Consider the following 27,682-nt stretch of genomic DNA (forward strand, 5'->3'; position numbering starts at 1 on the left):
CTAAGGTGCCAGTCCAGTTATATCCTGGCAAGGATCTTCCTGGCTTCAGGTGGTCCTCATATCCTCACAGAGGAAAGATGGACACCATGTCTTCTCCTCATTTTGTAACCTTTCTAAAGTTATCAATGCATTAGCATTAGGAGGGCTTTATCCTCAAACCTGATCTACCCCAGTTATTTCCCAAAAGTTCTACCTTTAAAATATATTGTTACATCAGAGGTTAAGATGTTAAGCTATTAACTGAGAAAGCTGGTGCTATAGCTCAATGGTAGAACATTTGCCTAGCATGCTTGAGAGCCTATGTTCACCCCCCAGCAACACAAATAACAGGAAGAATAGGGGTGGGGTGAAAACATCTGGTGGAGCATTTTATATTCAAACTTTTTGTCACTGAGTGTACAGATAATATCAACAAAAGACACTTTTCTCTTTAAAAACATTTCTTGTTTCTTTACTGTCATAATATACATTATAATGACAAACTGCCATGCTTGCTTAAGCTCACTGAGAAGGTGGGAAGTCTGGGAGTGACAGTGCCTGCAGGGGCAGCAAAATTTCAAAATCTTTTCAAATCCCTACAGAAACTAATAGAATACAAGTAGCAACTAAAAGCCATGGATGGCCTTTGTAACAAACCTTATAGTAAAGTATTTAAAACATCCTTTAAAACCAAAACCAGCATTGAGGGTGCTAAATATAAGAATGGAAGGAACACTGTATTTGACTGAAAATTTTCTTAGCTAATTTTCTCCTCAAAAATCTGAGTCTAAAAGATGAGGAGAGCGCCACCTCATGGGAGGACCAGCAGTCTCAACTAACCTGGACCCCAGAGATCTCTCAGACACCGAGTCACCAACCAGGCAGCACACACCAGCTGATGTGAGGCCCCCAACACATACACAGCAGAGGACTCCTGGGTCTGGCCCCAGTGAGAGAAGACACATCTAACCCTCGAGAGACTTGGGGCCCCAGGGAGTGGGGAAGTCCGAGGGAGTGGGGACATCCTCTTGGAGATGGGGGAGGAGTTATGGGATGAGAAACAGTCAGAGGGCAGACCAGGAGGGGGATAATGACTGGACTGTAAAAGCAGATTAAAGAGTTAAATAAATTTTAAAAACCAGATGAAATAAAAAAAAAATATGAGTCTAGAATTCCTCATGTATTCATTCCCAAAGATGGCCATGAGGCTTGCCGTAGCCAATGGGACACCATTACTGTGACATTAAGGCAAGTATGAGGAGCACTGTGCACAGTGGTGTGTGCCCTCCTTCAATGCTGCCTTCAGAATGCTGCTCTGTAATGAAGCCAGGGCAGCCTACCAAAAGCCACGTGGAAACCTCAGGGCCCAGCTCACTGCTGGCCGCAAGTGACAGACGGATGAACAAAGACTTCTCGTGGTTCATCTATTCCTCCTCTCATCTGACTGTACAACCGAGCCCAGCCAATAAAAGTAAAGAACTTAGCCTACAAAATATGCAATATGCCTACATTTACTGTGATTTAATACAGTAATAGATAACTAGTACTATTGCATTTGAAGGATAATCAGAACCCAACCTTGAAAACCAAGTAACTGAAGGAGAGAAATGATCCTCTCTCCCTACAAGGAATGTAACACTGGGCAACCAAGAAGACTTACAAATTCACTCCATTTAATAAAAAAAATGGTAGAATTCGCATAACATTTTGATATTATATTCCCAGAAATACAGTATGGATGCTAACAAAAACCAACAAATTGAAAAACTGCCCAGGCAAACATCATGTGCCCCATAATAAGAGAACCCAGTTTCAGTCTCATGGAAGAAACCGTGCCTGATTGAAACAGTCTTGCACTGTGTCCAGTTTGGGTGCATGCCTATGGTAAAACACAGTCACTCTAAGAGTTTGCTTATCTATCTGCCAGTCCTTAAAGTTGGAGTCAACAAAATGCAAGGTCCTGCCCCCAGTGTCATCGTGATGTCTTCAACATAAGATGTGGATGTGGGAAGCTCACGTATCTTATCTGCAGCCACCATTGCTACTCAGAGTCTAGATCTGATAACTGCAAGCTGGCACTCCTGTAAGTCTGTCTCTAGTGTAGTTTTTTCACTTTTTGCTTGTGTGTGTGTGTTCTGTAATAAATGTTTCTCTCTCTCTCTCTCTCTCTCTCTGTGTGTGTGTGTGTGTGTGTGTGTGTGTGTGTGTGTGTGTGTGTTTAATATTACATCCTCCTGGGGGGAGGGTTGGGAGGGGAACACCCATAAGGAAGGGGAGGGGGGAGGGGGATGTTTGCCCGGAAACCGGGAAAGGGAATAACACTCGAAATGTATATAAGAAATACTCAAGTTAATAAAAAAAGAAAAAGAAAAAAAGAAAAACCAAAAAAAAATATTACATCCTCCTGTATATAGTTTTTTACTTGGTGGAAGACACTATTTAAAATTTTGTAGAATTTGAGGCTCTTGTGTATATTTTCCTCTAGGAAAGGTACACATTTACCTCTGGCAGCCAGCTCTTTCTTCTAATGCCAGAATGAGGACCAGTGGTAGGCAATAGGCAGCTAGGGCATAGCATTTAAAGACAGAGTTATTCTGTCGTAACTTGTTGTTGACCCAGATAGAAGTCTGGGTATTTATGAAGTACACTGAACTCTGGCTTCTGTTTCCTCAGGACTGCATATCTATCTTAGCTCTGCTCAACTTCTTACCATCTTGGCTACCACCAAGTCCTTTGAAATTATGGCACAGAACAATGGACTCAACAGCCCTGGGTCTCTCTTGCTCATGGAATCTAGGATCAGTAAATATCCACTGCTTTTATAACATTGCTTTCGAACAAAATTTCAAAACATACTTCCTTCAGACTTTGTTGCTGTTGTACAATGAGGTGGTCTGAAATAACTTGGGAGGACTTATGTAGAAGTGAGTGTGTGCACATATGAGTGTGTGCATATATTGGTTTTCCACCACCCTAAGTTCATGAACATGAGCTGGATGACCAAAGAATACACCTCTGTCCTCTAATCTGACTGTCTATTTATCAAAGACTCATGAATATCTACAACATGTCAGGTGCTCTCTAAGTACCAAATACACAAAGTTTTCTCAAAGAACGCAAGAATCTAATAGTTGAAGACTAAAAGGTGTAAAGAAATACATATCAAGCCATAAATCATGAAATGCCTTCAGCCAGTGTCATGATGCTGGACATCATAGCCTCCAGAATTAGAACTAAACGTCTAAGGATTAAGGCCCATTGCCTATGTTGTTTTACAGAGGTCTGGACCACGTAGCAGTAAGATTAATGTGATTAAGGTATTAAAAGCCACAGCTGAATGTTGCAGAGTGGAAGGAACTATACAAATAAATGAAAATTCCATAACCAAGAAAGAAAGTAACTAAAACTCATTGGAATTAGTTCAACAGCAGATTAAAAAGAAAGAAAGATCCAGTGAGGTGGTGTGTGAGTTGGAAGGAAATACCCAGACTGACAGAAAACATGACAGGAAAGACAGCACACGAGACCACAGAACAGACGAGGGGAGGAGCAGCTGTCTTATGAATGGGTCTTCTTCACCTCTTTGGTCGTCACCTCTCTCCTTGCCATCATAAAGTACCCAGCTGCTGAGAACACATGAAGCAGTGTCACAGTGATATTCCCAGGCCACCAGAAAGCCCATGGTTCAACAGACGGGATTTGGAACACGGTAGACCAAGTGTGAGTAAATGAAATGTGTGTGCTTTACCTTTCCCGGGGCTTCTCTCGGAGTTTTTCAAGTTGCACCACAGTTGCCTGGCTGGTTTCAGGACCCCCAATGTTAACATTAAATTCTGGGGATAAGAATGCTGGATATTCCACTCGTTGCGGGGTAATAATATTTCTGAAAAAAGGGTAACAGAGTTAGATGCTGACACGATGTAAAAGCACATCCCTGTAATCAGTGTGGTAACAGTAGTTTGGATCCTTCTTCCTCTCACGCTAGCTCACCCGCCACCATGGGCCATCGAGAAGACTGGCTAAAGAAGCATCAGAACCCTGGCAGAAGCGCTCATCCTGTCAAAATTGTGGGCAGTAGGGACAGAAGAGGGGCGACCCAAAGCAAGGAGAAAAGCATTTGAGCCCAGGCCTTTAGTAACCATTTACAGCCAAATCGCCTTCAGAGTCCCTCATTCTCTTAAACAACTAATCCTATGGACTAGATTGTGTGCCATACGGTATTAATATATCTGTCTACATAGATTGTTTTATCCCACTGTAACAGTAAACCCACAGGAGAAAAATTATGGAATCCTTTTCTGAAGGGGACAGGGAAACTATGTAAAGACAGAATAAATCTTAAAAGAAGGAGGGGGGATTTATTGAATCCACTTGACATGCAAGAAAGCCAGTAGTAAAGAGATCCCTTACACATCTAACAGCTAGCAAGTGCCTTTTGACCAGTCTTCGCTATATACAATAATGAACACCTTAAGTTCAAAGTATTTCCAAAATAGAACACAAACTTCTCCATTCCCTGAACATGCTCTTCCCCATATTCCCTGCCTCAGGGATTAGAAGCACCACATAGGCACCCAGTGGTCATATATGTCAGCTACCATTGTCACTTCCCTTTTCTCTGTCACTGTCCATCTCTGATCTAGTGTTGAGATTCCAAAATCTCAACAACTATGATTAAACATCCTAAATATTTCACAAATTAATGTAGTCATCGGTACCACTGAATTAGTCAGGGATGTCTAATGAAATAGATTAAAATATATATAAATAGATTGTCATATTATATAGGTTCCCATGAACTTGTAGAAGTTTGAGATCTGCAGGGTGAGTCTTCTGGCTGGTGACCCGGGTCTGCCAATGGTATAACTGAGGCAACGGCACAATTCCTGTTCAAAGTAGACAGGCTCAAGAACAAGGGAGCAGATTGGTATAAGCTGGCATTTCAGATTGAAGGTGCTTAGACAGGAGCGATTTCCTTACTGGGGAGAGGTTAGTCTTCCTGCTGTATTAGCAGATTAGATGAGGTTGCCCACACTAATATCTGCTTTACTTATACTTATTTAAATATGAATCTCATCAAAAACTTCTCCTTGAATGATGACCAAAATCTTGTCACTTTGTGGCCAGCCAAGTTGACACATGAATTACTATTAATGTGCTTGCTGTCAACCTAGCATCTATATCCATCCCTTCAATCATCCTGAACCTCCAAATGAGGATGATCACATGATCACAGTTCCACCTGACCTGATACAACTGTCCTTTGCCAACAGACCAGGAGAGGAAGTAAAGTTTGAGTGATGTTTTCTCCTCTTCTCAGCACCTCAGAACTTCAATATTGTGATTATGATATAGGGATAAGAGGAGGGAAACAAAGCTACTTACATCTATGTATAGATACATACAAACACACTCATAAGGCAACTTGGGCGGGAATGCACGCAGCTAGCATACCCTTGCTTCTGTAACTCACACGTCACAGTCTATGCCTCTTTATTCTTCCACTGTCTATTCTACCCTTCCTCTGCTTTAGTAATCTCTGTAGCTGTGCCTTACCTAGTGGTATGATCAAGACTTCCATCCTTCTGGGCCATTAATAGTCCTGTGCAGATTAAGGTGTACTTTTCTATTAAATTTTTATTTAGGACCAGTGAAGTGACTCAGCAGGTAAGGGTATTGCTGTCAAAACTGAACCCAAGTTCCATCCCAGCATCAAAGGAAGAAGGCAGGACCAGTTTCCACAAGCTGTCATCTGGCCTCCACACGACACACTGTATGCTCCTACTCCAAGTAATTTTTTTCTTTAATGTTTAAAAATGTTTCGCTTGTACTTGTCTTTTGCATGCATGCCTGTCAGGCTACCATGTGCGTGCAGTGCCCATGGAAGCCAAAAGAGCCTCTGGAACTGGAGTTGCAGATGGTTGTGAACCATCATGTGGGTGCTAGGAACTGAACACTGGTCCACTTGAAGAGCAGTCAGTGCTGTTCAACACTGAGTATTTTTCTATGCCCACAAATAATTTCGTAATGCAAAACCCCCCTAAACCACAGAGTGTGGGGATATGAAGAGAAGCTCCAGAGAGTCTGGTGTATCTCAGGCACAGCCTTCCCTTGCCCATTGTGAGACAGGCCTTCACACTTTCTTCTGCAGTTGGGAACTGCTGTTTACCAGTGAAGTGACCCCTCCTTTACCTGTTGATTCTGGCTCATATGGAGCCCAGAAGCTGTGCAGCAGCCTTAACTTCTAGTTCAGTGCAATCTCTCAGTGGAAGCATTTCCTTTTTTTTTTTTTTTTTTGGAAATAACTCGAGGCCTACAGAAGATAAGGTTACAAGACCAGGAGAGAATGCTTTGCTCATGAATTGTCAGGAGCAATGGGGAGTGGCAGTTTCACTTCCACACCGTGATTCATGGACCACTTCATGTTGGCTACAGGAGACCAGGCACAGGCATTGGCGACAGATACTGGCGATTCAGAGTACAGAATGCCACCTGGAGAACCAGGTGCCAAGCCTGCAGGTGTTGATGGCGAGTGACTGACATATGGGAAAGGCCATACAACAGTTTTGTTGAGCCAGTTGTTTCAGGATAGCAGGGAACATGGAATACTATATTTTAAACTACAGTTCATTTGTTAATAACTTAAAATATTTTTGTGTTGGGAGATATGGAGTGTATGGGGATGTGTGTACATAAATGAACAGTGAATGTACCAGGTACATGCATGAGGAAATCAAAAGACTGAAGGCATCTTATTCTATAATTCTCTGCTTTAGTCCCTTGGAACACGGTCTTGCACAAACTTCTGGGATATGCCAATCTCTGTCCCTCAAAGCTGGGGATATAGACACCTGCAGCCATGAATGGCTTTGTGTATGGATGCGGAGATCTGAATGCAACTTGCAGAGCATCTCCCCAGCCCCACTAGTAGCATTTATAAACAGAGTTTTGCTCTGTTTTTACAGTCAATTTGGAGCTAGGAGTTGGAGTGAGTGGTGTTAGGTAGGCTAATGCTGATGTCCTACAGAGCAGAAACTGGCAACCACTACACATGTGGATCTTAGAGACCCTCCTTTTTATCCAATAAGAAGGATCTTGCTGGCCAGTTTCCTCATTAAGTCACCTCTTCACTCACCAAGAAGGTTCCCCTCTCCTCAGTATCTCTCCCATCTTTTTGTTTGTTTGTTTTTCACAGGATTTCATATAACCATGCCCCCTAAACTCCCCATCTAGCTGTCTCTATCTCCCAAGTGCTGGGGTTACAGACACGAGCCATCACACCGGGCTCTTTCTCAATTATTAAGCAAAGGAATTCAGTGCTCCCTTTAGCTTAGGGGCTGGCCCATCTCAGCCATGTTCTCAGGGTCTGTCTCTTAAATAACTAATATGCTCCATCCTACCTTTAAAATGCTATGTGATCTTGATACGGTCATGAAACTTACGTGACAGGGTCTGTTCTCTCTGGAGGAGGTGTAATTTTCATAAACATAGATGGTTCAATGACTTTCTGAAGAGGTTTTAACTGAATTTAAAAAAATGTAAGTTCAGTTAGTTATAATTCACTGTAATAGAACTAACAACAACACCCGCTCCCGAAGGCCTGTACAGTTCTTAGGTGACGAACACAAGGAGAGGAGTGAAGACAGACTTAGTTTTTTGGGTACTAAATATCTGCCAGGCATCATATACCTTTAACTTTCTCAAGTGCTTTTGATCAAACTATGAACTAAGTGTGCACATTTTACAGATTACACTGAAGATCTGTGATTCACTCAGAGTTCCACAGGGGTGTGCCTGGGTGACGCCGTGGAGCGTCTTGAGTGCCACTTTTCTGGCTCCTGGATGGCCGTCTTCTCACGCCAACACAGTGCGGGAAGGAGGCCTATCACTGCGGGGCTGCGCTGCCCTTTCATTGCACAGCCAGTTCTTTCTACACAGTCCCTTTGCTCTGTGCTTACAGGAAGGTCCACCTACATAAAACAACACTTGCCCCGTTTTATCAGAAAATAAGCTGTCACATTCTCCATGTGTGCACAAGAATGTGTTCATTTGTATCCGAAGATATATGTGCATGTGTGTTCACATGTGTATTGCTGCATGTGTAGTCCAGAGGACAAGTTCAGACTTCATTACTCAAGCTTTCTCACTGGCCTGGAACTCATCCAGTAGGCTAGACTGGCTGGCCAGCAAGCCCCAGGGAGCTTCCTGCTTCTACTTCCCCGGTGCTGGGATTGAAACTCTGAAAATAACCTCTCCCATTAAGAATAGTTGCTCTGGGGCTGGAGAGATGGCTCAGCAGTTTGGAGCACTGACTGCTCTTCCACAGGTCCTGAGTTCAAATCCCAGCACCCACCTGGTGGCTCACAACCATCTGTAACAAGATTTGATGCCCTCTTCTGGTGTGTCTGAAGACAGCTACAGTGTGCTTATATATAATAAATAAATAAATCTTTTTAAAAAAGAATAGTTACTCTGATATGTTATGCTTATATTTGAACACAGACCTAGCTCTAAAGTTGATGCTCATGAGCTATGACTGCTAAATGTAACTTGCAGAAATAATGACAGTGGGAACTCTAATAATTCATCACAAAAGAGAATAAAAGGGTTAAGATAGTAGCTCAGTCAGCAAAGTGCTTCCCATGAGTTCAATACCAAGCAGTCACATAAAAAAGCCAGGCACCGGGGTTGGGGATTTAGCTCAGTGGTAGAAGGCCCTGGGTTCGGTCCTCAGCTCCAAGGGGGAAAAAAAAAAAAGCCAGGCACGGTGGCGTTCACTTGTAATCCCAGTGCTGGGGAGAAAGAGGCAGGACAGTCTCTGGATATTCTAATTGGTGAGCCCCAGGTCCTGTGAGAGACCCTGTTTCAAGAATCAGTGTGAATGGGTCCTGAGGAATGGCACTCAAAGTTGGCCTCCCAGCCTCCACATACACGTGCTAATGTATACACATGTGCACTCTACCATCTATACATACACACAGAGAGAGAATAAAAGATCTAGGCAGGCCAGTGCACTGGCGCAGTAGCCTCAGCACTCACTCGGTAAGGCAGGGGACCATGAGTTTAACTCATGGACCACAGGTAGCTCAGGAGCAGCCTGAGCTATAGAAAGTCTCTATGTCTAAAAGCCATGTACTGGGCATGAGTAGAGAGAGCATGAGCCCACTGGGCTCAAGATTCTGTGTCAGCATCCCCAGCATTACAATAAATAAATTAGTGAAAACAGGCAAGGAAGAAAGGCTTGCTCTTTGAGGCTGTACATTTCCATTTCAAAATGTATTAACAACTATGATATGCTTCAGAAAATGTAAATATATTATAGGGATTTTAATTAACATAGGGTTAGACTTACTTAGTAAGATTGATCTTATTCTCAATAACTAATTGGAACTCACCCAAAGACTACTAAGGGAAAGTCTGAACCGGAAGGTTCTTCCCTATGCAGCAGCAGCATTAATGGAGTCAGGTAACACACGCCTGGTTCTGATAACAGTGTTTATAGTGGTGTGATTTTTCTAGGCTAGTTCTTTCTTCAGTCTGAATGCTAAAATCACAGGCACATGTCTGTGATCAATGACTCCATTTTATGAATATTTCTAGATGTAAAATTCCATACTCAGTGAAACACCCAAGATAACATTGCTTTAATAACACAAACATATAGAAACAATTAAGAAGGAAGTCTTAAAATAAAGGCATTTTGAATAAAATACAATCATTTAAAATATAGAAGCAAGAGATGATAAAGTAATATTTTTTTCTGAAGAAAAGCCCTTATATCTCAAGATCAGAATACAAAGCATCATTTGTTTTTAAGTGATCCTTTTTTAAACACTTATGTATTTTTAGGGGGCGTTGCATGAGCCCTAGCATACAGGCAGAGCTCAGCAGGCAACTTTTGGAAGATCCTTCCACTATACGGACTCCTGGAAATGAACCAGGTCATCAGGTTCAGTAGAAAGAGCCTTTACGGGGTTGGGGATTTAGCTCAGTGGTAGAGCGCTTGCCTAGGAAGCTCAAGGCCCTGGGTTCGGTCCCCAGCTCCGAAAAATAGAAAAAAAAAAAAAAAAGAAAGAAAGAGCCTTTACCCACAGGGCCATATGCCAGTCCTAGAAGTTTTTACTTTTAAATGTTGCCCAACTGGAAGAAAGTTAGAGGCTCAAATGATTTGATTGAGGAGCTAAAACAGAATACCGTTATTTAAAGGAGTGAACTAACCTGATGTGAAAATCCATAACCGAAGTTTCCATAGGAGAACATAAATTCCACTTCCACCCTGCAGATAGGCTAGACACAGGGAAATAATTTCATTGTTTGATTAGCATGATGTTCTTAGAGAAGTGACAGAAACCAATAATGCCATAAATCCGTATTTTTAGAAAAGCCCAGAATTAATCTTCTAGTTAAAAAAAAAACTAAAAGAATAAACCAAAGCTTTGTTTACACAAAGAACCCCAAAAGAAGATTCTGTTCAGTTCCCAGAAGGTTAAAGCCTCCCCCATTAAAATTAAATAATGCTAATGGTCAGATGTACAAATTTTAACTTAGAATCATTAGTAGGATTATATAGAACGTATTTTATATATGCATATGTTTCCAGTTATTCACTCACATGTCTTTCATCTCCACCCCAGATCAAATTTTTGAGACAAGCAATGTCACCTCTCAAACCCAGGCTGACCACACACGAAGGGAAAGTCCCCATACTCAGGGACTTATCTGTTCCTCAATCCCGTCTGGCCAGGAGACAGTAGGAGTGTCTTTGATTGCTCAATTAATCAAATTGCTAACTTTAGGCACATTCAGAATTCGGAGACTTTCCAATAAGGCTGGAGAAAGCACTGAAAGCAGTGGAAATGTTACACTGTCTCATCCAGTGATGTCTAATCCTGTCACAATTTACTAAGAAGGTCAAAGTGTTACAAACATGTATATATGTATATACATAACAGTAAGAAAAGGAGGCCATGCATTTGAGAGAGAACAAGGGGGAACATAGAAGGAGGGGATAATATTATAATTAATTTAAAAATATTATAAAGAACAAACATATAGAAAGTTAAATAGAGTCTGGAAAATTATACCAAATTTTACATAAAATAAGTAAAGAATTTATGAGCAAACAAATACTTTTACTAATTCAGACAGCTAAGGTTAGGGTAATGAAAAATTTAAAAGTTTAGGCTATGAACTATGAGAGTAAGTTCTATACGGTGTTAAAACATCACACATGCATAAATCTTAGGGAGGTTTGTAAAGCTCTTACGGTGTTTCTACGCATCATCTGCATTACTTCAGTAAAACAGCCTTTCTAGAAAAAAAATCTTAAATGTAGAATTATTCATGTATGTATCTGTAATTCATCTAAAGCATGCTGTAATTCAAAATCGGGCAGTAATTTTCAAAATATACATCAATTCAATAGCTAAAATACAAGTACAATATAATGTTAAGTAAATTAAAATCAATGTTCAGTAGAAGAAAATTCCATTGCAAATGACAGAAATGAATATAGATGCTAGCATTTACAGAGGCAGAAATGTCTCTGCTGGATTGACTTCCCTTCCTAGAAATCGACCTCCATTCTGGGTCTGAGGGTTCTATATGAATCTCCATGTCAAGCTCCTGGGTAGGTGGCAGACTTCTCACATCTCGAGGGCATGGACAGGCTTTGAAACCTTCCATCTGTGGTCATTTCTGCTGTCCTATGAGCTAGCTCACCCAGTCCAACATCCACGGTTGGCTCTTTTCCCTGAGCATTTATCCTACTCCCAACGTCACAGTTAGGAACCTTAACACTGCATGTTGAGTGCTTCGCTGAGCTTTCTTTTCAGTTCGTACCACCACCAAGCAGTGTGTCTCTTGTGGAACCCAGAGGCAAAGGGGCTTCTCCAGGGCCCACACACCAATCTTGTTCAGAAAGCAGTGCACACTCTGCCACACTACCCTTGACTGCTCCAAATTACATGATCTTGAATGGAAGCCTCATGCCATCTGATAATTCTAATATTTTTCATGTTTAGAATAAACTTTGTTTCCTATGCATGTGATAAACCCATCAGATATCAGGAGCCATGATGACAAACAGCGATTAGACACTGTGGTACCAAGAAAAAATGGTTTCTGTTTTACTTTTTGTCTTTTTGAGACTGTCTCATGGAGCCAGGAAAGAACTAGCTAGCCGAGGGTGAGCTTGAACCCTGTCTTGTCTGTACCCCCAAGTACTGGGATAAAAGGCATGGGTCCCTATGTAGCTGATATTTTTATATATACCTGTATTACTTCATAAAGATGTGATTCCGCATTGCCTAAGGGATAAGGAAGCTTTTCTGAATCTCCTGCATCTTGCATTAGTTCCAAGTAAATATAATTCCGCTCATCATCTTGACGTCTGGGAACCTCAATAGCAAAATATATGCGAAGTATTAAATTTTAAGTCTGAATTTCAGACATAATGTCCAAATAAATACATCCATAAGTTATAATACATCATGGGCATCTCAATTATTAGTTTTCATGTTATCTTTGTGATGTTTCAAGTTCATCATTCCACATACTCTCATATCAACAAAATGAGGACCTGCTTCTGTCTAATGCTAATTATGATCTTTTGAATCATCTATCATATTACATACACTGTCTTTTTAACTATTCATAAAGAGTTGCCCTTAACACACTACTGAGACTACATGGCAAGATGAAGTGATTCAGGGATCCTAAGAAGAAAGATCAATTCTGGAGGTATTGTAATATTGATTTCAAATTATCCTAACAGAGCCATAGTAACTAAACCAGCATGGCACTGGAACAAAGCAGGCACAGATCAATGGAAACAAATACAGGGTCAGACATAAGCCCACATAGGTACACCCACTTGATTTTCTACAGGCCCCAAAAATATACATTGTCTTTTCTCAAAAGACAGTTCACCAAGCAGGGCTAGAAAAACCCCAATACCCATATGTAGAAGAATGATCAAGATTCCTAATGCTCACTTTGTATAAATACAAATCCAGATTGAATGGAAGAGGTCAGCGTAAGAACTGACTCTTTAAAAGGGAGAGAGAAAACACTCTGGACACGTTCATGGGCAATGACCTTCTGAACAGAGCCTCTTAACAACTCAGGGAACAGCAACAAGCAGGAATGATTCAATTCAAAAAGCTTCTGCATGGCAAGGGGGGAAAGTTTCTTCTCCAGCTGTTCATCTAACAGGATATTAATATTCAGAGTATGTAAACACCTCAGAAGACTAAACACTGAACAAGTCAATAAACCAATCAATAGGTGTCAGATGAGCTGAATAGATCCATTTCAAATGAGTAAGTACAAATAGCCAATAAGTGCATGAAGAAATGCTCAACTGTTTTCCGCATGGGAGAACTACAAATCAAGACGACGTAGATTCAGCCTGGCCCTAATCAGGCAGAATATCCAGAAAACAGAGGCAGAGGCTCGAGAGGATGCAGGGCAAGGCTTTACACTGCTGGTAGGAATGGGGAACCAGGAGAAAGTTCCTTAAGACCCGAAAACCTGCCCCTAGAGGAGGCCTTGCAGATGTGACTGCTGTGTCACTTGTGTGTCAGTAAGTGGCAGAGGGGAAAGAGGCTATTTCTACACCCAGTGTTCTGACCTATGGACATCTGAATGATTAGTAGACTAACACTCCCTGAAAAAAGCAAGCCAGAGATGGCCACCGCTCTGGTGCCAGGCAGGCCTGGACAGCCTCCCAGGACAGGAAACAAATGAAGACTAGAATTCTACCTGGGACTACAGACCCCAATCAAGGGTGAGCCCAGGATAGAGGGCTATTTGGATAGGCAGGCAGAAGAGATCCTGAAATGACCCCCAGACTCCTGGGTAGGGAGCTCGCCTGTCTGGCACTTCCCACACCTGAGAGGTGAGAGCAGACCATGCTTGAGGTGACTCCTGCCTGCTTCATAATGCAGGAGCCAGGCACAACACTCCCAAGAGCACTCCTGAGATAACCCAGGTACTCAGACCCTGGGCACCACTGAAAGGAGCAGAGAAGTAAGTGGTGGAGAAGTGGAGGAGATGGAAGAGAAACAGAGGCTGTGGCACAACAGAGAGAGGCAGGACTGGAGACTCATGAGGAACAGCCTGATGTGAGTAGCTGGGGATGCCACCTGGGAACACGGTGGGGTCCTGGCCTGTGCTATGACTGTGTCTGGCTAGGGCCTGAGAGCAGGAGAGCTGACCCCACACAATCCGGGAATTGCAGGTTAGCCAGCCACAAGGATACAAGCAGGCATGGGAGAGCCGGCCCTACCATTCGTCTCCCTGTGTGGTGTGGACAAGAAAGAGAGAGCCTCCCCCCCTCTTGTCCTCTCCACCTTTGGCAGGCAGCAGACCTGGCCAGAGGGTCATGAAAGAAGAGCCCTGTCCCTCACCAGCTGCAACTCTTAGAAGCCAAGGTCCTGCGCCTCACCTGGGCAGTAAAATAGAGCTGGCCGTGATGGTTGTGAGTGAGCTAGTCCAGAGGGCATGAGTGTGAGAGAGCCAGCCTGTGTCTCCTGTGTGGTGGCACCAGCAAAGGAGAAATCCCCTCCCTATCCTTTTGCCCTATCAGAGGCTGAGAGAAGAGTTGGCCCAGATGGGGTCATGAGAGCAGGCGAGCTGGCCCTGCCCCCACGTGCTGCAGCACTCAGGGAGGGTAGGTCCTGCACCTCACCTGGGCAGCGCAATAGAAATGACTCTGATAGTGGTGGTACAGGTGAGCCAGTCAGGAGGGTGTGAGCACGGGAAGATATGAGACATCTACTCCTACCAGAGGGTGATATAGACCCTGAAATGGCTACCTCCTGTAGCCAGACCGAACTCCCTGAGGAGGGAGGGGGACATCAATCCACCCACAAAACCTTCAACCCAAGATGTGAAGGGATAAAGATGGAGAGGTGATTGAGGGAACAGCCAACCAATGACTGCCCCAACTTGAGACCCAACCCATGTGAGAGAACCAACCTTTGATGCTGTTACTGGCACTCTGCTATGGCTGTATACAAGAACCTAGCATGACTGTCTCCTGAGAGGCTTCATCCAGCAGCAGATGAAGGCAGATAGACTCACGGCCAGACATTAAGTGGAGCTTGGAGTCTTGTGAAAGAATTGGAGGAAGAAGGGAACAAGCTAGAGGGGTCAAGGGCACAACAAGAAAACCTACAGAGTCAACTAACCTGGGGATATGGGGGCTCACAGAACCACCAACCAGAAAGCCTGCAGGCTCTGGGCCTAGCTCCCTCCACATTTGTAGCAAAGATGCTGCTTGATCTCCATGGAGGTCCCGTAAGTGAAGCAGAGGCTGCCTCTGTGTCTGGTCCCTGCCATTGGCTCCCCTCCCCTACCTGGACTGTCTGGTTGGAGCTCAGTGGGAGAAGATGGTCCTGGTGGGACCAGATGACCCAGAATGGATGGTACCTAAGGGGTGCTCCCCTTCTCAGAGGAGCAATGGGGGGGGTGAATTTGTAAGGGTGGGACTGACAAGAGGGGGGGGCTGTGATCGGGCTGTAAAGTAAATATGAATTATTGGAGAAGAAAGTTCTTTAAAAAAGAACCTGAAAATAGAGTTGTCACCTGACCTGGTTCCATCGCTTCCAATACAGAAGAATTCAGTCAGCACACACTAGAATCAGCCTCCTCATACTCATGGAGATTGCAGCCCACAGCCTAGACACCCAGGATGGACGGAATGGGCATCTAAAGTGTAGCATATGCACACAGTGAAGTTTTATCCAGTCACAGAAGAATAAGACTATACCATTTCCAGGAAAAATATGGGACTGGAGATCATTGTGTTAGACATAATAAATCAGATTTACAAAGACCAATGCTCTCTTGTAACTGGAATTTAGGAAAAAGAAAGGGGTTATAAAAGTAAAGGGGAAGCTATTAGTGATTTAGAAGAAGGAAGAGTGGAGGAGATGCCTTGCTTGTTATTTTGCATGCATGCATGCATTCATTCATTCATTCATTCATATCTGCATGTTATGAGGAGAGCACACGTGCCACAGTGCACATGTAGAGGGCAGAGGACAGAGGAGTCAAGTTGTTTCCTGCCCTGGGAGATCCAGAAATCAAATTCAAATCATTAGACTTGGTGCAAGTGCCTTTATTCACTCAGCCATCTTCCCTAGATTCAGGACTAAAAATTATCTTTCCTACTCAACACTTAATTAAAATAAACTTCACAAAGACATATAGAGCACAGATGAAATGCTCTAGAATTTCAGTAAAACTCAATATAATAAAGCTTTTAAGAAATAACTGAATCATTTTAACTATTAATGAATCTTGTAACTCAACAGATTAATACTAATTTATAAAGAATGTGTTCATTTATTTTGTGTGTAAATGTGTGTATGCTTGAGTGTATGTATGCACACTGCATGTATACATGCAGATACTCATGGAGGCCAGAAGGGGGACGACGTCAGATCCCCGAAAACTGGAGTGACATCCTGACGTGGGTTTTGGGAGCCAAACACAAGCTATTTTCAAGGACAGCAAGTAGTCTTGACTACTGGACTATCGGTCACTATTTTAAAGAAAGCTTTGAAATATATTTAAGCTTTTAAGAAGCTTAACTATAAGCAGAAGTAATTTAATGGAGTATGGCTTCAGGGCAGAGTGCATACACCCCCAGCTCATTCACATCCCAGCACTATGACCCCGACAAAGTCCCATGGTACCTCAGTTTCTTCACTGTAAAGATAAATTTTTAAAAATGTGTGTCTGTGTGTCTGTCTGTGGGGCAGAGGCGGGGGAAGAAGAGAGAGACTTGGGGTTGTTGAAAACAATTAGAGGTGCGTATATGAGAGGAATATATAAGCGGAGAAAAAATAATGGGAGAGTGGATGAAGAAAGGGTAGAGAGGTATCGGGGAAACAGGAAGAGCAAGGGAAGCAAACCTTATTTATGACACACGATTGGAGCCTCCCTCACACAGCCTCATGGCAGGGAGGAGTGTGCTGAGGATGGCCCTGCACAGCACTTCACACACAGCACAGGCCTCGCCAGAGCAGCAAAGCGCTGGGAACTCCAAAGGAGAAAGCACTGCTCTGCCTCCTGTCTGAATTTCCCCCAAAGATATAAGCAGTTGGAATTTTTGAAACTGTAAAGACACACCGCCATATTGAGATGAGAGTTTTCACATTACCTGTACAGAAAAATACTTCACCTCATCGAACTTAAGTACAAGGTTCTTCTCGTTATTAACAGCTTTCAAGTGACGAATTTTTGTACATTTCACAATGTGGTTTACGGAGATACGCATGAACAGATTAAAATGCTGTTGGGCGATGACTACACATAGAATATTTAGGAAACAAGTCGTATTGTGATTGATCAAATAACACACTAAAAATTTATTAAACAATCAAGACCAAAATATAAAAATCAACCAAGTAGATAGAGAAAGTAATATCAGAGTAAGTTAAGCAACAGAAAAAAATTCAGAATGGTATTTTTTGCCTCTCATTGCTCGGCACCATGTCAGCAGTGACGTTTGCTCTTCTCTCCAGACCTACTACATCCGTCTTCTCACCTCGTCACCACAATCCCTCTGTAAACTTTCTATATATTAATTTTAAAGTGACTAAGTATCTATGATACATAGCTGACGTCGTTTTCCGGATATAATTATGTATAAAGGTTTTTAAATAAGCATGTAATTGAGAACAACTGATTCTTAGGATAGAATTTACAGCAAAGTGTTCTACTCTAATTCATTATAGGCTTCATTTTCAATGTACTGTATTGCTTTAAGTACTGCATGAATTTAAAAACTGTTTTCAAAATTTAAGTATCTTAAAACATCTTTATAGAAAAAAATTTTTTAAAAACTCATATTATACAAAAAAAGAAAGGAAGGAAGACAGACAGACCATCAGACCATCATGAGAGTAGTTTAAAAATAAGAATGGAGGAATCTGGTAGTTCAAACTCTAATCCCAACACTTGGGAGGCTGGGACAAGAGGACGGAGAGGCCAGCCTGGGCTATATAGCAAGACTTAGTCTCAGAGAACCAAAAGACAATGCACTAATTTAAAGTAAATTATTTTTTAAATATTTAAGAGAAGTAGACTTGTTGCTTATAAAAAAAATCAGCATTATATCTAAGGATAAAACATATTTTTACTTTACATGGAGATCAAGGTAAATCACAGCTGGCCAATTTTTTCTTCTCTTTTACTTCGACACTAAAGAGTGGGATTTACTTACTTTTGCTGTCCTTGAACCTGAGAAAGCATTTATGATCAGTATTTATGAACACTCTAACATAAACTCAATGAATGTGACTAAAAATGGAGTTAGGATGGATGAGGCAAACATCAAAGTGTAGCATTTAAGAGAACGTGAAAACTATGGTGATCAAGATCTTTTTTAATGTGTATAATGTTTTTAAACTGACTTGAGTGCCGCATATAAGAGGTCATGTGATAGGACAAGCATTCTTGTGAGCCCCGCCCACCAGCCCCGCCCCGCGCCCGCCCCGCCCTGGCTGCCCCTCTCCCAGTCCCTCCTACCCTGGCTGGCTCCCCCAGCCCCGCCCACCTTTGCTGCTCCCCCCAAGTCCCGCCCACCCTGGCTGCCCCCCTCCCAGTCCCTCCCACCCTGGCTGGCTCCCCCAGCCCCGCCCACCTTGCTGCCCCCCCAAGTCCCGCCCACCCTGGCTTGCCCCCCTCCCAGTCCCTCCCACCCTGGCTGGCTCACCCAGCCCCGCCCACCTTTGCTGCCCCCCCCCCCCAAGTCCCACCCACCCTAGCTGGCTCCACTCTGAAACACCAGACCTGCTAGTCCCCTTCAAAGGCCAAACTGCAACCAAAGCTAAGAGGCTCTGAAGCACAAGGACCATTTAGTAGGCAAGCAGAGGATTAGATGATAAGAATGCATAGTGTTTCGAGCTGCTGTGTTTTCAAGTGGTAAGTCAGCAATGAGTAACCCAAAACCGAAAAATGGGGTGATACTGGCATCTACAGACCAAAAGGATACAACGCTGAGTAAACTGTCTACAGCTCTTTATATGAATCGCCAGACAGCCCACCTATAACAACCAAAGCAAAAATATAAAAGTCAGGCACAGGAGTAAGCTATTAACTTTCTTACACTTTACATTGAACTGTATTTAGTTCTTTTCATTATTTATTTACTCATTTACATAAGCAAAGCCCCCCCCCCCTTCTCTCTCCTCAGTCCAGTCCTTACATCCCTCCCCCATTCAAACCTGTGTCCATGGGGCTCACAGAGACTGTATTTAAAATTTAAAAACACACTTGTGTTGGTTTTTTTTCCCCACTACAAACACTTTGTTATTTGTTCTCATTAGAAGTATGATTTCTCGGGGTTGGAAAGATGACTCAGTGATTAATTGCGCGTGCGTGCGTGTAATAGCATATGTGTGGTGGTCAGAGGACAGCTTGCAGAAGTTAGTTCCTTCCTTCTACCATGCAGGTCCTGGGGTGGGACAGGTCCTCAGGCTTGGAAGAGACAAGTGTTTATCCACTGGATCATCTTACCAGCCCAAGCAATGCATCTTCTAAGCATGCAGAAAAAAAGTCACATGGAAATCTATTACTTCTGAGGTTTGGTAGGGGGTGGAGGATGGAGGAATGATGAAGGGTCAATTTTCAAACCGTTGGTCAATCTGGAAATAAGTGTAATCACTTAATGAGCTCAACAAGAATATTGGTTCACAGGATGTTAGCAGTTCTTAGGTGGGGCTCCAAATTGGTGCCTTGCAGGACATTAGCATATCTTGTCATGTGGGACAACTGGGAATCTTCATTATAGAAAACATTATTTCTGTGAATAAGAATGTTTATTATAATTTTGGTGAATATGTAATGGTTTATGACTCAAAACATTCTTGGTCATGTTTATCATAGAGGACTATTTTTTCACATACGCTTTAATTATCAGATAATGAATATCAATTGTTTCATATCACATTAGAAATAATTTGTTCAGGCTTATTTAAGCTTAACTCATACATACCACATCTCCAAATGGTATCAAATTCTGTGTTTGATTTGCTACAACCATTTCATCACTCTGAGACCCTTGAAGAGTTTTCCTTAGCATCTATAATGAAAATAAACAAATTTAACAATTTAGAAGAGAGCATAGACCATAAATGGATAAAATATTACTGCAATTTAATATTTCCAGGATCTATTAATTATCTGGTGCTCTAGGCAGTGGATGTGACTATGAGTGGATGCAATAGATGGAGACTCATTTCTATCTTCAGTAAGTTTAATAGTAGGTGAGTGGGGGTTGGGGATTTAGCTCAGTGGTAGAGCGCTTGCCTAGCAAGCGCAAGACCCTGGGTTCGGTCCCCAGCTCCGAAAAAAAGAAAAAAGAAAAAAAAAGTAGGTGAGCAAAGAAAATATACATAACTAAATATGGAATTATCAAGGAAATCAGAAAATGGCATATGTGCATGAACTATGGGCATTGGGCTTGTTAACGAGGTGGACACAGATCAAGGAATGTTGAAACATTTGTAAGATCACGTCATCCAGTTACTTCCAGTATGGGGATCCCCTGAACCAGGACCTCTATTATTCAAATATAATTATGTCAAAAAGAGAAACACAGATGAAACACAGGGCACGTTAGAAAGGGCATCACAACTTCCAGATTTTCTATAAGGAGAGACTTAAGATAAAAATTCCAGTACAAACCTGTGGGGGCAGAGATCAAGACAAGAAAATCCATAAGCAAATGTGGCAGCTAGAGAAGGGGAGAGGCAAAAGAATAGAGAAAATCAAAGAGAAAGTCCAACACTGCAAAAATTCTGACTCCAGGTGGTGCCACACTGGCCAAGCCAAGAGCCCTAAAGGAAAGGAGCAGATCCAGCTGTGGCCTCCTTAGAAGAGTAATGGTTCTCTGGGAAGAAGACAGAGGAAAAAGTGGGTTCCCTGAACACATGACAGTAAAGAGAAAGAAAGGTGTTGTGGGAAAATTAAGGCTAAATAACAAATAAGAACCACCAATCACATTAATGTCACCCTTTCACCTGTCACCTATAAACTGCACTTTCATTCCTATAAACTGCACTTCCACAAACTTTTTAAAAGCATGGTGCACTTGATCATGCACAAAAAGTGACTAGGAGTAAGAAAAAAAACAAATCAACTGCATTAAAACTTATTATAGGAAGGGAATTGGGAGGTATTTTTATTGACGGCTATTCTCCTCCTATTGGAAGCCTCCTCCCTGAGACCTGGCTCTCATAATATGTGCAGGTGTTATGCAAGCTGCCAAGGAAGAAAAGCAATCCCGAGTCCTACCACAACAGTCACTAGCCCAGCAAGACAGCTCCAATGGAACAACAGTGACACCTTTATCTTGCAGGTAAACAACTGTCTAGATGAACCCAATACTAGCTTATGGGAGGGAATTCATGGCCAGCACTGTAAATCTGGCCAACTGCATGTGACTTGAGAAGTCACAGACACTAAAGGAGAACCTACAATTAACATTTTTCTAAACTAATATAATTTCTAACTATATTCTAATTACTTGTCCTTACACTCATGGATAAATGTACCTCTCACTCCATCAAAGAAATTTCTTTTTGCAATAGAGACTATTGTAGAGATTCGCAACTGGTCAAAATAGGGTCCCCAAACCCAACTGATACATCTGCGATGCCACCCAGACACCCGAGGGAAAATCACGCAAGGGGCAGAGAACAGGGAGGAGGCAGAGGAGCAGGACACCTCACGACTTGCTGAGGAGGCCTTGAGTGAATAAAGAACAAATGGATGAATCTCTGAGTGAATTTGTATTGCTGACAGAGTCATGGCCATGTCAAGGACCAGTGCCTCAGACCTCTAGGAGCTTGACAAAGCCACAGCCTAGGTCAGGCTGAGAGGGATGTCTGAGTGTGAATGTGGGCAGTGTGTGTAAAAATTAGCAACTGTAGCTTCCTCCTCCTTCGTGTTACAGCCTGAGACTGCTCACCTCCAGAGAGACCTCCTACCCGGGCTAACCCTTGTCCCCTGTGCTGTATGTAACAAACACACTGGGGTTCTGGCTTGCTGTGTTGTGGGTGCAGCTCCATCACAGCATAAATAGCTCGCATGACCCCATCTTTTCTGTATATGTATCTGTCAGTTCTTCATTTCTTCACTGCCCCTAGTCAGATTTTCAGGGTTCCAGGACCCAAGCCATGAAGGGTCTACCATGATGTAGACATGACAGGGGAATTGCACCCATGACGTCTTAACAATATGGTTGCCTGAACAAGACCTGCATGATGAGAACACCAGCTGACATGCCAGTGTGAATGGGGAGATTCCACAAGGTCCGCCTCTAGCTAAAGAGCCACTGCTAGCCAATGATTACTGAGAAAAGAGTCCATTTTCTCAAGGGATGGCCAGCAAAGATTGTCCAATCCCAATGGTCAGGCCTGGCACATGGATATAGGAGCAACACAAAATGAACTCAGTGGGGTGAATTTACAATAGTAAATTCAACAATAATTCAAAATGAAAAAAAAGAAGTTGTTTATCAATTCAAGGTAATGTCAGAAATGGGTTAGAATTAAGTGCCCAAGATAGCATGAATTCAAGTGAAATTTAATAAGGGCAGTGAAGGAGGCAGGAGTAATATGATGAGAGCAAAATGAGACAAAGACACAGTACCAAGACATAATTGAAGGAAAATGCAAAAACAAAACACTGAGAAAAGAACTAATATTAAAATCAAAATCTCTGAGAAACTTTTTTAGGCAAAAAGAGGAAAAATTGAGTCACAATGACATATCTACTCTCAAGATATACCTAGACTCTACCTAGAACCTACACTCTATGCAGGTTAAAGACTAGCTTTGCTATGTTATCATAAAGAGTACCATAAAAGCCAAAGTGTCAGTAATAGGGGGGTGATAGACTAAGAGAACCGCATGAAGGGGAGAGAGGTTATCCCAGAGTATGCCTCGTGCATTTAACCGTCAAGTGTGTCATGTTCTGTCTGTAAAATAGCATATCTATAGATCACTTTTAGAAGTACGAACATTTTAACAATATTAATTCTTTTCATTTATTTGTATTCTCTTCAATTCATCAATGTTTCATAGTTTTCAGTGTAGAAGTAGTTTGCTTCTTTGGTTAAATTTATTCCTAAGAGCTTTATTTTTATAACTATGAACAAATGCAAATGTTTTCTTGATTTTTTTCAAGTCATTTTCTGTACGTATACAGAAGCACTAACAATTTTTTCATGTTCCTTTTGTAACTCCCAAATTTACAGAACTTTCAGTTAATTCTGACAGTTTTGTGGCAAAGTTTTCTCCTATAGTGTCATTTATCCATAAACAGTGACAGTTTGACTTCTCCCTTTTCAACCAAGATGCCTTTCTCCTTACATGATCGTTTAGGCTAGGACTTTCAATACTATGTTGAACAGAAGGGCATCTTTACCTCATTCTATATCTAAGAAAAGCTTTCTATTTTGTCCTTATTCAGTATGTTTGCTGTGGGTTTGTCATATATGGCCTTTACTGTCTTCACATATGTTCCTTGTGTGCTGAGTTTCTTGAGAGATTTTTAATCATAAATGAACAGTAGGGATATATCTATATATCTATATATCTATATCACGTTATATATATTAGATATTCAACATATTAGATATGTAATATGTATTTAAATATATTAGATTACATAGATCATGGATGGTGAATTCTAAGTATATAATATACATACATACATATATATATATAGTATTAGATCTCAAAATGCTCCCATACTCTCTCTCAGGATGCAGTAAAAGAGCATGTGAGAGGCCAGGTCTTTCATTCCCATTGGTATAACAAGACAGAACCACTGTCTTGTACCTTCACAGCATCAGTGTACACCAACCACAGGAGAGCCGAGATTTCCATTCACACTCAGTAGTACTAAGTACAAGTCTCCTTCCTGCTGGGATGATATCCAAGGAGGCCCATTGAACTATAAGAACTTTCCCTATCACCCAGCAAGTACAAGGCAACCTCTAATGCAGGCTGGATTTTCCTACTGCAATAAACTAAAAGTAGAAGTAGTAACAAAAATCTGTAAACACGTGGGCACTAAACAACATACTTCTAAATAGCTCATGTCAGAAGGTAAAATACCTCTGAAGAAGAAATGCCACAGGAGAGCAGAGAGAACTAGAAACCTAGCTTAAAGAAACAGCTGTCTTTACACCCACTATTGCTGGACTGCGATCAGTATGACTTTTCAGCATTAATTTCCCAATTTAGTGTTAAATATTTTTCAAGAATTACTTGTTTAGCCCTTAAAATATACAACAAATTCTTAGTTGACAGTTTTTTATTAAATGCTTAAAAGCTGGGTATGGTGGCACACACATTTAATGATGCATTTGCAGAGAGAGGCAAAAGGATCAAGAGTATAAGGATAGCCTCAGCTACAGAGCAAGCTCAAAGCCAGCCTAGACTATGATGCCCTGTCATATACGGAAATCATTTAACAATTACAGTGATTTTTCTACATGATTTTCATATTCTACAATGTTATCAGTTCTAACAAGTTTCTGTTATTGTAGTTAAGATTTTTTTTAATGTGTAAAGCAAACAGAAAATTTCATTCCTTTCCTTCATATTTGGATTTTTATTCCTGTTTTCTTGTTTAATATGGTGCCTTAAATACAAATACAAGAGCAGGCCTCTTAGACATGGCCTCGAAGTCAGAGGGAAAGATTCCTGCTTTTCCCATCTGCGTGTAACGTCCACAGTGGCTTTTCAGGCACCACATGCCAAAGACCTACTATGATTTCACATTCATAGTGGTACTGTCCTCGGTCACTGAAAAACAAGTGACTTCAGTGTCTATGCATAGCTGATGGGAGAAAACCCAGTCACACTTATAACTTTAGCCTTGGGGGTGGGGGAGGGGGAGAAAGGAAGAGGGGGGGGAGGGAAAAGGAAGGGGAAGGGAGAGGGGAAGGGGGAAGAAGGGGGAGGGAGAGGGAGAGTGGGAGAGAGGGAAAGAGAATGTGTATGTATCATGTATGTGTGTGTGTGTGAGAGAGAGAGAGACAGAGATAGAGACAGAGACAGAGAGAGACAGAGACAGAGAGAGACAGAGACAGAGAGAGACAGAGTTAGAGACAGAGACAGAGAGAGACAGAGTTAGAGACAGAGAGAGACAGAGATGGTTCTGCTCTTTTATTCTAGGTTAACCCAACAGACACAGAAAGACAAGACTGCCACACTCTCATTTATATATGGAGAGTGAAAGCTCTTGCAAATAAAGACTAGAGTGTAGAGGCTGCAGGGAGAGCAGGCAGACAGGTGGAGAGATGGTGGCTAAAGTGTGTATAGTTTCAGTGATCTATTGAATAGAATGGTGAATATAGTTAATAATAATGTATTGTATATTTCAAAGTGCCTGGAATGCATGGGACCCAGAAATCTAATACTGACATTTTTCATAAAAAATAATAGTTACAATAAACAATTGATTCAATTATTCAATAAGTCAACTATTCAATATATCTGCAATCATTTTGTTATTGTAACACACATGCAAACACACCACATCTGTGGCTTAGTTGTAGTTTAAAGTAACTACTTCTAATTACCATATCATAAATATCCCAAACTATGATATAGTCTGCATTTATTTAAGTGAAACATCATGTTTATTATGTTTATATTCTTTATCTTGGAAGTCTGCTTTGTTAAGGTCTCACTCTGTAGGCAGGCTAACGTGGAGTTCAGTAGACAGCCTAAGCGTTGTCAAAACCACAGGTATGCTCCTGCCCTGGTCTTCCAAACGCTGCAGGTACTGGCAGGAGCTCCTCTCCCGGCTGGGAAGTCAATTTTGAGTGTGTGCATCAATAGATATAAGATGGTGGGATCCTTTAAGAAACCTTCTTCACAGGCCACTCATGCTCAGCTCCTTTGGCCCTGACAATGGTGCTGCCTCCCTCACACTCGTACCTGTGGGCTTTCCTTCCTCAGCTGAGTACAGCGCTCTTGAACAGCAGTGACACCCACAAAGCAAGTATCTGCCGAATTCCTATTAAAATCTTGGCAAAGGTTCTAAAAACATCACCTAAAGACTTTGATTCGACCTAGAATTTCTGCTGAGCCAAGGAAGAGACTGACTTCAGATAATCCCACCGGGCTTTCCATCTCAAGAATTCAGCCCCACTTTGAAAAGTCCCCCCCCCCGTGACACTTTTGCTGGAAAGCCTGTGCTGCCTTTCACACCATCTACACTCCATCTCCAGTCGACACTCTTCTTACCCACATTCTTCCATTCCACAGATCTTTCTGAAAGCCCACGAACCTACAGTCACCTTTTGCTAAAATGCTCTCACTTCCTAGTCCTCACTGGGCCTGTTATCCGTAATTAGTTAGCAATTACCCACATGGTGGCACAGCTGCATGTCTGGCACCTGCCTGACTCCAGCTTCAAATATTCTTGCCCTCAAATGGTCAATGCTGGTGTTGAAAGCAGATAGGTAAAAACATAAGTAATAACAACTACATTTTCATCGCTATACAAAACAGTTATCCAAAGGAAAGCCTTTGTCTCCACTTGCCCAGCCCACTCTTCTACATTAGAGGAAGACTCACAATTTCATTAGCCAAGTCCTCATTATGTAAGGAATCGGTCACTCAATGTGTATTCTTTTTAGCATTATTTTCCTTGCCAAGTTTAACAACAATGGCTTCCCTTTACCTTCTTGGGTTCTTTGTCTCTACAAAACAATGACCATCACAAAAAAACAAAACCTAGAGTTGCAGAATAAAGTATAAGGTCTTACCTAATTCTGTGAACATGAATGACTGACTCCGGGTAGAAGGCTTCCCTAGGAAGTGCTAGGTGACAGCAGACACAGCAACACTCCATGCTGCACTTAACCCCAGAGTATGGTACTTGCCTGCTGAATGGGTCAATCACTTGGATGGCCTTATCTAGTAGAGTTCCTAGTCTAACTTTACAGATGGATAAGGAACGATGAGAAAAATTCAGGCTGGAGAGATGGCTCAGCGGTTAAGAGCACTGACTGCTCTTCCAGAGGTCCTGAGTTCAATTCCCAGCAACCACATGGTGGCTCACAACCATCTGTAATGGGATCTTTTGTGCCCTCCTCTGGCATGTAGGCATACATGCAGGGAGAACATATTATATACATACAAAAAATTTTTTAATTTAAAATTTTTTTCTTGGAAAAATTTAAAGTGGCATATGTGAAGAACTATAATAAATTGTGGTTTTTTTTAAGCAAATGGAAGGGTGGAGAGACAGGAGATTCCCAGTCCTTGCTGGCTGTCAGCCTAACTCCAAGTGAGAGGCTTTCTAAGGGGGAGGATAATCGAATAGATAAAGCAGTAAACTAAGTGTCCTTCTCTGACCTCTGCATGTATATGCACATATATGTGTGCTTACATCGTACACACATAAACATATACACAAAATATTAAATGAAATAAATTGACATTACAACTGGATTTTCAAAACATGCTTTTCAAATATGGTAATGGTTTGTTTTGGATTAATAAATAAAATATAACTAAAATCAATCAGAAACCCTCCTCCCTGCCTTGTTTCTTTGGTTTGTTCATTCACTCCCTTCTTTCTTTACCTACAGCTACTAGGAGAGTTACTCAGACACCGAACCCTGCCACAGTTTCACTTTTTATTTGGAAACCCTGGG

General features: G+C 41.9%; 1 protein-coding gene and 1 non-coding gene across 3 annotated transcripts in view; one reads left to right on the top strand and one right to left on the bottom strand.

The window, feature by feature from the left end:
* Catspert (catsper channel auxiliary subunit tau) overlaps window positions 1-27,682 on the bottom strand; it is a 95,775-nt gene that overhangs the window by 60,544 nt on the left and 7,549 nt on the right. For both annotated transcript variants that reach the window (NM_001409059.1, NM_001024363.1), the window contains 8 exon segments: window positions 3,728-3,862; window positions 7,422-7,501; window positions 10,198-10,266; window positions 11,246-11,290; window positions 12,253-12,378; window positions 17,153-17,298; window positions 18,989-19,040; window positions 19,991-20,077. In NM_001409059.1, coding sequence (NP_001395988.1) covers window positions 3,728-3,862; window positions 7,422-7,501; window positions 10,198-10,266; window positions 11,246-11,290; window positions 12,253-12,378; window positions 17,153-17,298; window positions 18,989-19,040; window positions 19,991-20,077 — 740 coding nt within the window.
* On the top strand, window positions 13,512-13,646 carry LOC120094911 (small nucleolar RNA SNORA17). Its single transcript, XR_015630039.1, has one exon. It is a non-coding gene; the product is annotated as a small nucleolar RNA SNORA17 (small nucleolar RNA).

This window comes from Rattus norvegicus, chromosome 9, assembly GCF_021556685.1.
Source record: "Rattus norvegicus strain SHRSP/BbbUtx chromosome 9, alternate assembly SHRSP_T2T, whole genome shotgun sequence".
Lineage (NCBI taxonomy): Eukaryota > Metazoa > Chordata > Mammalia > Rodentia > Muridae > Rattus > Rattus norvegicus.